This window comes from Folsomia candida, unplaced genomic scaffold (genome assembly GCF_002217175.1).
Source record: "Folsomia candida strain VU population unplaced genomic scaffold, ASM221717v1 Fcan01_Sc003, whole genome shotgun sequence".
Taxonomy (NCBI): domain Eukaryota; kingdom Metazoa; phylum Arthropoda; class Collembola; order Entomobryomorpha; family Isotomidae; genus Folsomia; species Folsomia candida.
The window spans coordinates 3,000,017-3,015,253 of NW_019091195.1; the positions used below are offsets into that span (position 1 = coordinate 3,000,017).

At 36.1% G+C, this 15,237-nt stretch overlaps 6 protein-coding genes and 1 long non-coding RNA gene across 7 annotated transcripts in view; 3 read left to right on the forward strand and 4 right to left on the reverse strand.

Moving 5' to 3' along the window:
* The window catches only part of LOC110846739 (dopamine receptor 2), a 35,360-nt gene extending 30,338 nt beyond the window's left edge, over nucleotides 1-5,022 (reverse strand). Inside the window, exons 1-2 of the mRNA XM_035849460.1 lie at nucleotides 2,077-5,022; nucleotides 914-1,106 (exon numbers count right to left, since the gene is read on the reverse strand). Of these exons, the coding sequence (XP_035705353.1) occupies nucleotides 914-964 (51 nt within the window). The 5' untranslated portion in view covers nucleotides 965-1,106; nucleotides 2,077-5,022. The remainder of the gene's footprint in view (nucleotides 1-913; nucleotides 1,107-2,076) is intronic.
* Nucleotides 5,023-5,217: 195 nt separating this feature from the next.
* LOC110846478 (phosphoacetylglucosamine mutase) lies at nucleotides 5,218-8,296 on the forward strand. Its single transcript, XM_022093247.2, has 14 exons — nucleotides 5,218-5,717; nucleotides 5,817-5,887; nucleotides 5,952-6,081; nucleotides 6,150-6,245; nucleotides 6,342-6,546; nucleotides 6,616-6,768; nucleotides 6,839-7,006; nucleotides 7,083-7,196; nucleotides 7,264-7,412; nucleotides 7,498-7,620; nucleotides 7,691-7,711; nucleotides 7,795-7,953; nucleotides 8,012-8,087; nucleotides 8,150-8,296. Exons 1-14 carry the CDS (start codon nucleotides 5,620-5,622, stop codon nucleotides 8,201-8,203), a joined length of 1,617 nt encoding a protein of 538 aa, XP_021948939.1. The 5' UTR covers nucleotides 5,218-5,619; the 3' UTR covers nucleotides 8,204-8,296.
* Nucleotides 8,297-8,336: 40 nt separating this feature from the next.
* Nucleotides 8,337-9,750, reverse strand: LOC110846479. Its single transcript, XM_022093248.2, has 3 exons — nucleotides 9,596-9,750; nucleotides 8,694-9,323; nucleotides 8,337-8,614 (listed from the first exon to the last, which is right to left on the reverse strand). The coding sequence occupies exons 2-3, from the start codon at nucleotides 9,308-9,310 to the stop codon at nucleotides 8,572-8,574; spliced, it is 660 nt and encodes a 219-aa protein (XP_021948940.1). The 5' UTR covers nucleotides 9,311-9,323; nucleotides 9,596-9,750; the 3' UTR covers nucleotides 8,337-8,571.
* A 666-nt stretch (nucleotides 9,751-10,416) lies between these two features.
* Nucleotides 10,417-11,217, forward strand: LOC110846720 (glycine receptor subunit alpha-3). The gene has a single exon (XM_022093552.2). The coding sequence runs from the start codon at nucleotides 10,417-10,419 to the stop codon at nucleotides 11,215-11,217; it is 801 nt and encodes a 266-aa protein (XP_021949244.1).
* A 318-nt stretch (nucleotides 11,218-11,535) lies between these two features.
* Nucleotides 11,536-12,544, reverse strand: LOC110846721 (gamete and mating-type specific protein A). Its single transcript, XM_022093553.2, has 4 exons — nucleotides 12,385-12,544; nucleotides 12,258-12,315; nucleotides 11,799-12,197; nucleotides 11,536-11,723 (listed from the first exon to the last, which is right to left on the reverse strand). The coding sequence occupies exons 1-4, from the start codon at nucleotides 12,436-12,438 to the stop codon at nucleotides 11,647-11,649; spliced, it is 588 nt and encodes a 195-aa protein (XP_021949245.1). The 5' UTR covers nucleotides 12,439-12,544; the 3' UTR covers nucleotides 11,536-11,646.
* A 389-nt stretch (nucleotides 12,545-12,933) lies between these two features.
* On the reverse strand, nucleotides 12,934-14,815 carry LOC110846649. The gene is made up of 7 exons (XM_022093466.2): nucleotides 14,675-14,815; nucleotides 14,480-14,578; nucleotides 14,257-14,398; nucleotides 14,025-14,177; nucleotides 13,678-13,949; nucleotides 13,450-13,594; nucleotides 12,934-13,379 (listed from the first exon to the last, which is right to left on the reverse strand). The coding sequence occupies exons 1-7, from the start codon at nucleotides 14,735-14,737 to the stop codon at nucleotides 13,072-13,074; spliced, it is 1,182 nt and encodes a 393-aa protein (XP_021949158.1). The 5' UTR covers nucleotides 14,738-14,815; the 3' UTR covers nucleotides 12,934-13,071.
* Nucleotides 13,374-14,802, forward strand: LOC118434894. The gene is made up of 2 exons (XR_004834345.1): nucleotides 13,374-13,580; nucleotides 13,672-14,802. It is a non-coding gene; the product is annotated as an uncharacterized LOC118434894 (long non-coding RNA).
* Nucleotides 14,816-15,237: the final 422 nt, after the last annotated feature.

The window sequence follows — 15,237 nt, forward strand, 5'->3', positions numbered from 1 at the left end:
AAAAATTGCACGGAGTGACGAATCAGCAACAAGAAGTAAATTGTACGGCATAGAAATTCAGTTTAGCATTATTTGCTACACCACCTTTCCAATGCATCACATACAATTCATATAACGCTGGAAATCTGACAATTGTTCTCTGGAAAATTGCCACATGTTGAAACTTATGTCAACGGATTAACACGTTTTTAGAGGAAACAAACCAGGCTTGTTCAATTAGCAGTCCAGAGAAAGGATTATTCTCGGTATCCAATTTCCATCAACACAAAACTTGAAACACAATAAAAAACTATTCACAACAAGCACCACTTGAGCACACGCACAAAGGTTTTCATTTCAGGCAATCAACCTCCCACGCAAGATGTGCCTGCTTAACTATGTATGTACTTATCTATTTGTATGTACATATGTATCTGTTTACTCATCAACCCGATCAAGTATCTCAAGTTTAGAAAATAGGACGTAGAATTTGTCCACTCACGTATGAGCAAATTAATTCCTATTTCCAACGATTGACACTTTCAGCAGGGTTGTGACAGAAACAATGTCAAGGAGGCTGTTTGCCGCATAGCATTTCATGACGACGTTATATGACGACGGTCGTATGACGACATAACAAATTTAGGAAACCGAAAGATGCGGAAGGTTTGATGCGCTATCAAGTCTTTATGCCCATAAAAATTATGCTCCCTTCTTTACATCCGTAGTTATGCATGAAAAATGCTCCATATTTGGTGGGTTGTGAAATACATAACCACAAGTTTATGGCAGAAAGCAGGAAAAAATATGAATGGTGAGAAAGGCAAGTCCGCGTTAAGCAGAGTGGGTGGAATGCAAGGGTGTGAGTGATGATGATTTCTGCTAAATTGTAAAAAGCGAGAAAATCGAGGGAGAAAGTAGAGAAAGGTGTTACCTGATGGGGGGCAGATGCAGAGAAGAGTGGTGTCGACATCATCATCATCATTCTTTAAGAAATGTTCTCATCTTTCTTATACGACGTCGAGATATGTAAAATTATATAACAGTAGAATTTTTCCAGAAGAAGATAGTCTAGTTGGTCGAGCAAATTAGATTAGACTAGTCTTTGGAAGAGGAGATCCGCCAACCTTGATAAAAAATATTGATATAGATTAGATGATGCACAGAAAAATGGGGATTGGCCCCAGCCAATTCTTTCTTACTCTTTGTTCTGGGCTACTTAAATATATGAGAAAGTGAGACGACGCACAGTTGAATATTTTATGAAATCGATGATGCTTATTCAAATTCGAAACTGAAAGAGGAAACTCCACAAAGAAGGTTCGATTCGAGAGAAAATGGAGTTTTTTGATGGGAAATTAAGTGAAATTAATCAACCAAGTGACTCTGCTCCGTGTACATATCTTATTTATGCAAATATTCCAGAGAGGAATGATGCTGGTTGAGGTTGATACTTAAATTGGGAAATGTTGCTTGTTTAATGCAGTATGGTCAATAATAGACAGAGAGATATACTTGATGTCAGTTTGTTGAGTGTCGGATCACTTTCACATGAAATGAGACATTTGGCAGTGAAAGGAGGAGAGAGCGAGAGGTCGATTGGGCCACTTGAAATTAATCTTCCCCATTTCCTTCCAGTCTGAACCGCCTTGCTCAGTGTCGACATCAATTTCTTGCAGAAAATGACAATAAGTGTCAAGAAATAATGATTCGATTCACCAGCTTTATAGCGCAATTACTCGGGCTTCAACGAGTTCATCAATGTATTTATAAGTTAAAAGAATGCCAAGAGAGCGTGCCCAAGTCAATGTTAGTCCACCTATTTTTGTAAATGTCTTATGGTTTTCTTATCTTGAAAATTAAACGTATGATCGATTATCAATAACTAAATAGGTGCAGCTTTAAGTATAGTTTAACAAAGTACCAGGAATTTAGTTCAATATTTGCTTTTACCAATGTCAACAATGTGTGTGCTATCTATAACTGAAATTCTGGAAAGATTTTAAGAGTATCGCTTTTCGATGCGCTTTCTTGGATGGATAAATATCGCTAAAAGATTAATCTTATTTCAAAATGTAATAACGATTAAGCACTTACCGACTCTCGTAACTCGTGCAGAATTACGTTAAATGACGGATGTAAATGATTACTGCGGGTGAAAGGTTTTTAAGCTCGGTCTGTTTGTTTTAATAAACTTTCGATTTCCGGGCCAATGAAACTGATTGATTTATGATTCTGTATGTAGATTGTAATGTTAATGATATCGAGTTCACTTTTAATTTATGAACAGAATAGAAAAGCGATAAATTAATGTGGTGAAGGGTTTAATCAAAGGATTTAAGTAATAAGGAGGCAAAATGAGACGTGCGTTTCTGCGGATTGATGCTTGTACGCTTTCCCTGTGTGGCTGGTGATGCAGGTGGTGTAAGTGGAGATGTGCTGCTTTCAACGCTCGACGAGCAACTAAACTACACGACGGGAGAGGAGAAAGTGGGGAAAGTTGAAGAAAATGTGGAAAAGTGGGTGCACGGGTTGAAATTTGGCAAAATAAAAATCCAATATGAAAAGAAAAATGATTAGCTCTACTTTTTCATATTTGAGAAGCAGGAGCACAATATTAAGTTGTTTGCAAGAATTTATTGACATCTGTATAAATATTCGTAGTTAACTCAAAAAACTAATACGAAGCCTGCGAGACGTACATAGTGTCAATAAAATATCGTAGTATCGAAAGTTGTAAACAGATAAAGCAAGCTACTTAATCGACAATATGTTACGTAACATTCTCATAAGTGTAAGAAATTGGATATTATGCAGATTTTGATGTATGTATGTCTATTCTTGACATTGTGATGTAATAAAACCTGGAAATAGTCCGGTATAAGTTATTGCCGAGGACTTAACTATCTAGGGAAATTAACTCGTAGATAATAATCAGCTACCTAGTGTGATGTGTACGTACGTATGTGTCGACATATTCAATCTACAATAAGACAATATTGCGCATATCAACTTTCACTTTCAAAGGAAGCTTTTTCTATTTTCACCATCATATAATTTCTTTTTTTCCTTGTATCATTTTGGTTTCGGTCACAATCACTTGATTACATCGTCCTAATACACGATTTAATGAGAAACTGAATTAGAATATTAATCATTACATACTTATTTCAATTCTATTCTATGTATTTCTTCAATAACTTAAACTTGAAATTTATTGCATGAATGAATAAAGAAGATTGACAATGTACGAATAACGTGTACATACATCATAAGACGACAAAAGCATTAAATCCCCTAACCTTATAGAATTCAAACTTTAAGTGCAAAATTGGAGAATGATAATGTCTTTGTCTTACACTGCTTAAAGCATAATTCCGCCTAAACCTTTTTGTATATTTACTTAATACTACTGTGAATTCCAGAAATAGATAGAAATAATTCCAGCGCTTTGATGTTTAGTTCTCAGCATTTGCTTTAGGATATTTAAATAAAAGTTGCCATTTGACATTTTCAAGGAGGACAAATAATCGCATTAATTAGTATTTTGCATTTCACAGGCTGCAGCTTGTTGCATAGTCATTAAAAGTTGAACCCTTGAACCGTGTACTGTGAGTGTTATAAAGTTTCTCGCAACAGTAAATTTTTGGTACGGAAACCAAATTAATGGGTTTTGGGTGAATGGAAATTTAATTGTTTAACAAAACAGCAAAATACACTAATGTGATTATAATACGTTATGCAACATGTTCATTTGTAGGTCTCCACCGAATTTGTGTTTAAAACTTCACACAAAAAGGAGCATGTTATTCATGGAGTTACTTATTATCACTAAATTGCGTATAAGTGAAAAAAATTGATCGGATTTATTCCATGTATTTACGTGCATATGCCGTTTGCAGCCCTGTTTTCATTCAATTTTACGCTAAAAAAGTATACAGTGACCTTAATAATTACACAGTTTGAGGTGACACCATAATTTAGATTTGTAGGAAATCACGTTCAAAATTGCAAACCTTGATCCACGCTGTCATTTAATTCTGAGTGGACTCTAGAGGCGATTAATTTCGTAACGCTGAAAGTGATTTCAGTAATTAAATTACCCCCAATTTGTTTCAGATTGTTGTGCCGTGTTCCTACATTTATACGAAAAGTACAAACGTGTGCAGGTTGATTATCTAGAGAGGCCAACAAATGCAACCATGCCCGCAATATAATCATTCCTTAATTCAATCAAAACATTCAGAGCAAAATAAATAGCGAACTTTGGAATGATAAATTTTAATTTTCTGGGATATGATGATGAATGCGAAATTATCGTCCTCATCAAATACAGTAATACTAAAATTTTCACCTCTCAACTTGTATAATATGCAAAGTTGTACATACATCCGTCATTTTACGTTTGGCACGTCACCCACAAATAAATCTTAATATTGTTTAGGCCTTATTCCGATTGTATATACATAATTCCGTAAAATGAGAGAAAATGCCTTTTACTCAGGAAAACAATCGCCCGTAATCAGGGAAGGGTTGACACTGGCGAGAATCATCAATCAAGAAAAGCTGTTTTTCGTACTGTAATTTCTATCGACAAAGACACAGGAAGACCGAGGGTCGCATACATAATAAATAACAAAGTAATCGCCCAAGATTATAATTCGCTTCTAACTTTCCATCGTCCTACGCCCTATGCACAAAGTGTATCTAATAATTAAATACAAAGAAGTATTTCGCCTGCGTATTTCCTGACCTTGTCGTTTCCTAATGAATATTTTACCTATACATTGAATATTTAAAGTACCATGCACAAAAATAACCACTTATGCACTGTAATATAATTTTTACAAGGTTTATGTAAAACTAAATTATCTTAAGCTGCCCCACATTAAACTTAACACGTTCAGGTGTTATAATCCTAACTAAAAACGTTACTAAAAGAACTCACATAACGTTAGTTTACGTGATAAGATTGTTATTGCTTTTTGGACAACAATGCAAAGCTAGAAACGTACAGAATTGAACTTGGATCATTCAAGTATCAGGCGTTTGCATGAAACGGAACAAAGCATCGATATGAAGCATTCCGAAAATGAAAACGTGTAAGAATAGCCGGTCTGACGATAAATAAGCTAAACTACTTCAAGTAATGACGAAAGTCGGCGCATATCAGTTATTTATTGAAGGCTGATGATGATTGATTAAAATATATAAGTGCGATTGATTTTGCATTATTATTATTCCACCACCATTGCAAGACAAGTTTTTCATTCTGAATAAGTGTACTTTACGTACGTCACCCTACATTTATCATGTTGGGTGTTTATATTCCTTTGAGATAGGTACTTGAATTTACCGATTTGCGTGTACATTCTAAATATTGTAGCATGAAATGAATGTAGGTTAGTAGATCCCTAAGGCTAATAGTTTGAGTGAAAGGATAGCTTTTGTTTTTAAAGACATTTACATATGTCAAGCTCAATTCAGTTTTTTACTACGAGTTGAAGATAGCAGTTTAAAATTGATAAAATAATTACATTTCGGTCATTCCAAGTGGTGCTACTCCGAGGGTACAGATTTATTAGCAGGGAGAATTGTATTTTACGTTGTAACGTGCGTAGTCGTAATCCAAGTAGAAATATGAGTGCTTCATTCGCCAAAGTGGAGGAATTGTCCACTCGGTATCCAAATAGTGCTGGAAAAGTTATCGGATATGGAACGGCTGGCTTTCGGGACAAGTAAGAAGATGAAAGAGTAGAATTATTCGTTACTTAACTAATTACGGACTATTATTAAGCATTTTTGATTTTATAAACTTATTTCATTTTTAAATTCAGGGCTTCTATCCTGGACCATGTAATGTTCAGAGTGGGAATTCTCTCGGCCCTTCGATCCAAGCAGAAAAATGGTAATATTCTACGGACGATAATAATTCAACGTATTTTAATTGTTATATATGCGCAAAACTTTAGCCACGATTGGTGTCATGATCACTGCCTCTCACAATCCTGAAGATGACAACGGAGTAAAGTTGGTAGACCCCGAGGGTGAAATGTTGGAGAACGCTTGGGAGAAAATTGCTACTAAAGTCGCTAACCTCGAGTAAGTATTTACAAAGACATTGTCTTAACTAATCTTATTTTAACAATTAAATATTGTTTGTTTAACAGTGACTCAAAGCTAGCATCCGCAGTTGAGGATGTAGTTAAGACCACTGGGATTGATTTAGGAGTGAAGGGTTCAATATTTGTTGCTCGTGATACCAGGTATTTAAAAAAAATATCTCATTTATGAGAACAAGTAATCATGTTATAAAAATATAATTAAAAATTCTATAATGAAGAGTCTTTATATTTTTTCAGGGAAAGCAGCCCCCGTTTAACTCAAGCCGTTTTAGACGGCATTAGTTGTATCGACAACTGCGAGGTTGTCAACTGGGACTTGGCAAGCACCCCAGTGTTGCATTACCTGGTGGTGTGCAGAAATGGGAATGAGGCCTATGGAAAATGTTCCAAAGCTGGATATTACGATAAGTTGTCTTCCGGATTTTTAACCTCAATTGGGAGTGTAAGGAAATATAATTCTATTGAATATTTTCATGATCACTACTTGTTTTGATAATTTATGAATACACAGAAATCTGCACAAGGCGCATACAAGCCTATTATCACGGTGGATTGTGCAAATGGAATTGGTGCTGTAGAAATACGAGAAATTGGAAATAAGATTAGTAACGATCTAAAGTTGACCTTGGTTAATGACGGAAAGCCAGGAATTCTAAATCACAATGTAATTTGCGCATATTTTTGCATGTTATTCTAATTCAATATTATTAACCAATTTAAGCCTCTGTATCTAGTGCGGAGCAGATTTTGTAAAAGTCCAACAAACATTCCCAGAAAATGTAACTCCAGCCCCTGGAGAACGGTTTGCCTCGTTGGATGGGGATGCAGATCGCCTAATATATTATTACTTTGATAGTAATTCAAAGTTCAAGATGTTGGATGGGGACAAAATATCACTTCTGGTATGCTCTAGAAATGTTGAAAAATAATACAGTTAAAAAGATAAAACCAATTAAAACTAACAATTTTATTTTCTAGTTTGCGGAACACTTGAGTGAGCTGACAAAACATGCAAATCTTCAGCTTAAGACAGGCGTGGTACAAACTGCTTATGCGAACGGAAGTTCAACAAATTACGCTCAAGATGTGTTGGTATGCTACAAACCTCACAACTTACTTGTTAGCTTGAGATTTTTAATAAACTGAAATATTGTTTTAGAAAATTCCTGTGGCTTGTGAACCCACCGGGGTGAAACATTTGCATCATGCAGCTCAAGCCTTCGACATTGGAGTATATTTTGAAGCTAACGGCCATGGGACAGTTCTGTTTAGTAATAATGCAATCGCTTCGGTCCGTGATGCAGTTAAGTAAGTATCAGATACAAAAAAATTAAGTAGATTACTCTATCGTTCTATGTGTAAGTATTATAATTTGCAAACATGTATTCATTAGATCTGGAGACAATAAACCGGCCCAAGAATTGTTGTCATTCATGGACATAATAAATTCTACAGTTGGTGATGCAATTTCTGATTTATTGGGAGTGGAGGCTATTCTTTACTCGAAAGGCTGGAGGTGGGTTGGATAAATTAACCGTAAGACTTAACTATTATAACTAAACCTAAATTTCCATTTACCGTTACAGTGCTCAAGATTGGGACAACATGTAAAATCTGATTGAGATAAAGCTAATGAAGAATTACGTGTGGATATTTTGTTCATGTTGTGCCGTGGTTTCTGTTTTTGTAGGTACACTGATTTGCCAAATAGGCAATTGAAGGTATCTGTTGAAGATAGAAATGTCATCAAAACTGCAGATGCGGAAAGAAAGTGTGTCTCACCCCTTGGATTGCAAGATAAAATTGACCAATTGGCTGGAAAATATCAAAATGGAAGAAGTTTTGTGAGGTGAAGCCATTTGTCTTCTTTTATGGCTCAGCAAACCTTATTTGTATATCTTATTTAGGCCATCTGGTACCGAGGATATTGTTCGGGTGTATGCAGAGGCGAATACGCAAGGAAATGCAGATGCTTTAGGAAAAGTATGGAAAATACGCACACGTCACTTGTCATATAAAATAAAATTCGTATATACTATTTACAGGAAGTAGCCGCAGCAGTTTACGAATTATGCCGTGGAGTTGGACCAAAACCATAACTAATAATACGTTATTCGCCTACGTTAAAACAGTATTGTCAAGCCTCTAACCAAATTATGAAATAAAAATTCTGATTTAAAGATAAATGTCAACAATTTCTATGAGGTACATGCATAGTTTTAACCGTAACAAATTAAGTAACAAAAATTTTATTAGATATCTAAAGCTTCGTATCATTGCAGCACCCATACATGAACAAGGTACATATGAATCAGGTACATATATTTCATTCAATATAACTTTAAACTCAACTAGAAGATAACGCAAGCATCGTTAATAAGTACTATAAAGAAAGGGAAAGCTACTAACGAATATCGACTTTCGCAGCACGCAAGTTTTTATACCCGAATTCTTCATTTTCACTCGCTCAACGGCTAAGCCGGCTTCGCATCTCGCCATAGTCCCAAATGCTATAAATTAAAAAGTAAATGAGAATTTTAAAGACAATACAAAAATGATTTCGATTATTACTCGTTATTATTATCATACCACGTCTCCCAGTCAAGATAGTAATTAGGGTCATCCTTATGCTGATTTAGAATAGTCAAGATCCTGGGTGACGGACTTGGTTTCAGCTGGAACCGCAGAGCTCTCTCATATCTCTCTCGGCGAGACATTCCTCGACAACTTCCATACGTTGCTTCGATGTCAAACGCTCGTAAAATTTCGAGCTCTTCCTCCTTCTTTGTTAACAGACGGGGTTCTACATTGGCAGAATCTGCAAGAGCTGTTGCCAAGCTCCTGAGAGGGGAATTTGGCGATCCTCCTGGGCAAGCAAACTCCAACGTATCAGATGAAGAGGAGCTGCTCTGGCTTAACTTAGCAGTTGTCTTTTGATCTTCAGCAGAAGTAATTGTAAAAGTTGAGCCTTGGTTTGTCCTATTAGCACCTTCGATTTCTTTCTGCTTCAAAACTCTCTTAGCACGACGGCCTCTTTTTCCAGTTTTCAAAGTCTCATCAATTCTTGGCTGGTTCTTCTTGACTCGACGAGCTTTCAATGGCTGCTTGGGAAGTGGCGACTTTTTCGCTGGAGACGGCTTTGACGAACCTGCGACTCCCCCTTTAACTGCAGATGACCGAGTTAAACGTCTTTTTACAGGGGCCATGTTATCCTTCTGTCTAGAAAATCAACAAATTAAAATCAATGTCTTGTATAGATGGTTTATAATCGTTTGACTTGCAAATTTGATTGTTTGTCAGACTTGCAACAAGATATTTGCAAAGATTTCAATGTCTCTCCACGTTAAGGTAGATGTTATCATAAAATTTTGCATAAAAACGAACCGAAAATGACAACGTCAGCCAAAAATAGTATATTTAGCAGAAAAAGGATAACGAACAAGCTTAAGAGTGAATAAACAGTAAACAAACATGATAAAACCTTAACTTACTTTGAAAATTTGTGGAAATTTATATATTTCTTTCGCTGTTTTCACTCTTTTCACCACGAATCGAAAACGACAACTTCACAGAGCAAACTACGTACGCACACGAGCAGCAGAACAACAATAATAACGACGTGTTTTCGTAATTGGAAGTTCAGAGTGAAATTCAATTCGGGGCAAACTGCAAACTGCAACCGTACCCGATTTTAACTTTAATTCAGTGAAATCGCTGAAACGTTTTGTATGATTTTAAGTATGTACTTTGTTATCAAATGTAAAAGGTCAAGGGTCACGACGTTATATCTTTTCTTCGGCTGCTTATCATATGCAAATGCGGTATTTGTAAGTTTAACGGTATTGGAAGAACGTCATAATTTCCTTCATCGTAAATAAACTTGTGTTGTATATAGGCTATGCAAAATTAATTTCATGGAAATAGAATATATAGACTATTTACAGACTGACTGAGATTAGCCCGAATGATAATAAGAGTGTAGAGCATCTCAGCCACGTCATTCGTAATCCAGGATGGGATTTCCACCAGAAAACAGATATTTGCATGAAACTTGGAAAACAAAATATCCATGCATAACACTTCATTAGAACTGTTGTGAGATTTATTAAGTTGAACATCAGCTTGTTGTGCACAGATAAGACCAAGGAATTATTCGTACATAAATGTAGTTTATATGTTTTCCTTGACCTTTACGTAAAGACGAGATGCCGGATGGGTATAAATAAAAGGTGAAATTGGTGATCATGGTACATACACTACTCATTCACGAACTCGCAGTTTTCTTAACTAATTAATCGTAAGAATTTTCAAAATGTCGCACACATTTTCAAACCTACTGCTCATCGTGTCCGTCTTTCTATCTGGAACACAAGCGGTTCCTCAAGCCCCAATTGCCTCAATTTGTTCCTTCCAATGGACCCCGTCCAGTGCTTACGACATCTTTAAGGACCTCATTAATACTTCTGGATACCATAAAGACGTTCGTCCCATCAACGCTTCTGCCCCATTCGATCCCACGACGGGAGCCACCCCTACAACTGTCAAGGTCAACTTCTTCGTGTCCACGATCGAGTCCATCGATGAGGTCGGGGGGTCCTTCAGGGTGCAACTTCTATTTCGACAAAAGTGGCTTGACCCTCGGTTGGCTTACGAAAACAGTTTTCAATACCAAAACCAATGCAACAACAACCGTCCATCTACGTTGAGAATTCCTGATTCGATGATTGACAACGTGTGGACACCAGATCTTTACATCAGCCAAGAACTTGACTCCAAGAAGCATGGACTTTTTCATCCCAATCAATTCATCAAAGTCACCCCGAAGGGAAACGTTAATTTCTCACAAAGAATCACCCTGACTCTGTCCTGTCCTCAACTAGCAAAGTCAGACGTGGTCAAGAAGGAATGTGACATGAGTGTTGAAAGTTACGGTCATCTGCAAGACGAGCTTGCCTTGGACTGGACAGAGGAACATCCCGTCTACGTTGAAAAGGACATTTTCGCCCCCAGAAAGTACAAGTTGGATAAGTTGACGAATGGGAGATGCGATACGACAACGTCATATGGAGTGTATAGTTGCATCAAGGCAAAATTCCATTTTTCCAGAAACTAGTAAAACTGTTTATGAAATTATAAGAATTATTGTGAATACTAAATTGATGAGATAATATATTAGATAACTAACGCATGAATGCATGCGTCATTAAGTTACATGACATGGAGATAGTGGAGATCACATTCTGGCCGTAAATTTTTATAACCATAAGCAGAGCAGAGTTGTATGTTTTTGCTGGATTATATCTAATCTGACTTAAGTACAAAATTGATACGCGAAAAATATTTTGTTTCAAATATGTTATGCACTAATAAAAATATTACAATCCTCGACCACAATTGCGCAAGAATTGAAACAATTTCACAACATAAAGAATGCTGTAAACATACAATGTAATACTTTATTGGATGGAATGAAAATTCATCAAATTAAAATTGTATATTTAAATGATACATATGCACACACACATATTTAGATTTTTTTGCATTACTGACGGTGACAGTATTGATTGGCCTCACTGAAAACGAGACCTTCGCCACACTTTCCAGTACCGCTAAGTTGACCTTGAAATTAAAGTAAAGCATTTCAAACTTGGCATTCTTTCCATTAATGCAAATGATAATAAATATTGTTGAGACCTCTAAGACAGATGAGGAAAGTGTTGGACGTGCTAGTGGCCAGGTAATAGTAGGGCGCATCTGGACATTGCCCATCTCCAATTGGTTCTACTGGGGCAGGTTGTTCTGGAGCTTCAGGCTCAGGGTCAACTGGAGCAGGGTCAACTGGGGCGGGGTCAACTGGAGCGGGGTCAACTGGGGCTGGGTCAACTGGAGCGGGGTCAACTGGGGCTGGGTCAACTGGAGCGGGGTCAACTGGGTCAACAGGTTCTTCTTCATTGGTGGGTGGGACTCGAACACCATCCACGCATTCGGGAACATTCCAAGCATAGTCACATGTTTGTCCATTGTAGTACAAGCTTCGGGAACAACTCTGCTCCGTAACGAACCCATTATTACAGACAAAAAACTTGGTGCAATCTAAATTAATGACATCTTGAATTAGAACAAATACATAAATGACACCTTAAATCAACATACCAGGATGAACTTTCTGGCCATACTCGGACTTGCTACAAATGGACAGATTTTGTATTGGCTAAATTGGAGAAAAATCGTATAAAGTCATGCCTATTTCCTGTATATGCGACAAATTAATAAATCTCACCGATGCAGATGCAACTGCCAACAGGGAGAAAGTGAGGGTTATGATGAATTTCATTTTTATGTTTTATCGGTAACGCAAATTCTGAAGGGTGTGGCTTCTCGCAAATCTGGACTCCAAGTGAACACGGTGCCAATATAGTGTTCTCTTAAGTACCTAAATCAATGTATCAAGATTGACGCAAATCAAAATCATATAAAACTACATACAACTAAAAAGCAGCTGAAATTTAACATTATATACTTACATACAATTCGAATATCACTACTGATTGAGGGGATCGGTAAATGTTATTTCAGTTTATGATAGGTATTTACCATCCTTAATCTACCAAATAAATTCGTGTTTTCGTAAATCTTAAAACTAAAATAATTCAAGGTTTGGCAATTAAATCATAAAGTTATGTATTAGGCTTATTGAACGATAATAATATCATTCGGCACAAATTAAAGCAGATTGGGAAATCATTTTAGCGTGGTCATCGACGTAGATTGACTTTATACGGAGATAACTAAATAGATACGTAATAGTTATAAAATACGACGCTGATGATTTGAATTGCGCAAATTGATTTTATTGGCAGGTCGTATTTAATGAAAGCCATAATACACACATCGTATAAAAAATTATAAAATTGCTATAAAATAAAATAATTAAATATTAAACTGAATGTCACGTAGGTTGGGAACACTATTGAACAAAACGATCATCGAAAATGTTTGGGGAACAATTATCTGCCATATAACGCAGATTAACCGAAAGTGCCGACAGAGTCGACGACGTGAGGTGGATAAGACAGGGTTCAGGTTCACTGTCATTGTCACTTTTGCCGCCTGTGACCCCCACGTCAGCAAACACCACGGCATCATCGTCCGTCCTCCAATCGCCGTATAGATTTGTGATACATCCACTTTTGGAAGGCGCCTGCCATGACAAAATTTCTCGAAGCCAGTCACTTTTCATGAAGTTTGGGTAGCCCGAAAGACCACAAAATCCGACTGAATAATAATTTAGTAATTAAGTCAAAACTAATTAAATAGTCCAGTTTTACATGCGTACGATCCGTACCTTGCTCAGCAAAGAGGTCAATGTATCTCGTGGGAAAATCATGCTTCTCAAGAAATTCTGCTTCCAAATAAGCCTTTGCACATAATCGATCCCGGAAGTCTTGAGCATTTCCAAATGCATCCTTATTAATGGTAATACAGGACCGCTGTTATTTAAAAGACATAACTCTAGTAATATTTATCACAAAAATATAGGTATAAATTTATAATATCTAAATTTCAGACCCACCCTTTCTGCGAATTGCTGATACAATATTTGGCGAATAAGCATATTCTGAGAGTAAATTCTGGAGAGATACATTTCTTTACAATGAAGAGGAATACTGCAGTTTTTGACCAATGATACAAGGCAGTCGAAATTCAACGTATTATTGAAAACTTGATCCTTTTCATCACCAATATTCTCAAACTGTGGGAAGTATTTTTTAATTCTGGTGAAATCAATCCAGTCTCTGAATCTAGCTTTTAAAATATGACTGTGGTTTCTTATCACTTTAGCTCCTAAAATAATTAAGGTGTTGTTAACTGTCATCAGCAAAATGTGTACAAAGTTTTTACTAAGTTTTATGGATTCACCAAGTTTCATCTCATTATCCGTGTTTTCTTCAATGAATTGGTCTAAGATACTTAAGGCAATTATGCCAGCCGTTTCATGCAACCGCCCAAGAAAATATTTTAGATTATTGGATAATTTATCTTCCCTTCTTCCCAATAAGTAGTTGACCTGACCTGGCATTACATATATGAAATCAAATACATTCATAATTAAGTTACACAAATTCCACAATATATGAATGTATTTATGTACCCTTTAAAACGCCAAGCCCAATTCCAGCATCATGCAGCATGTCAATTTTTTTATAGTTATTCAAGTAAAATGAATTTACGATTCTATCAATTGAATTTAGCAGTTGTTTTGCATCCTCTGGCCGATACGGGCATGAGTTTTCCTGGAAAGGATAAATGCTGTATTAATGCATCGCCATAAAATTTATAAAATTTATAATTAAAAGGAATTTCTGATTAATTACAGGAAGCTCTTGGATGATAGCTACAGGTCGATTTGTCCTTGGTGGGTATAAGTTGATACGTTCTCTCAAGGAAAGCAATGTTCCACCAGCAATGTCGCTCTATTTTAATTGAGAAATTTAAACTTTGTAAATTCAATGGAATTATAATGAAATGGCCGATATCGTTTGCAGTTGTATTTGTTTAGGGGTTCTTACTGCAGTTTCAAGACGACACTGAAATGTTATCCCCATAATTAGAAATATTTTAAATGAAAACATGATTTATGTTTGTGAACGATTTTCTGTAAGAATGTATTTTATTGGATGATTTACCTCAACTTTAAGACATGCGAAGAGGTGAGACAATCATTTCAGGCAATGATAAGTACATAGATATGTACTTACTTTACGACTACTTATAAGCAACGACGAAGATGTGCATCTCAAATTTAATTAAGTGCATTTCATAGTTTACAACGATATGAAATAGGAATATCAAACGATAATGTAAGTGGTAAGCAGATTGTACACATTGCATTTGAATATCATACACATATGTAAATATGTACAGTACGATTAGTATTTTTAGCTCGCCATTTACATGAAATACAGGGTGGTTTAAATGTCAGGTTACAATGGAAAATTTTTCAATGGAAAAAATTCGCAAATCTCCATTAGTTACCGAAATTTTGCCTCTGAAATTCAATATTTTAAGAATTTGTCATCGGTGTTTTGATAAAAATTAATAAAAATGTCAATCCCAAATCCGTAACTAATGG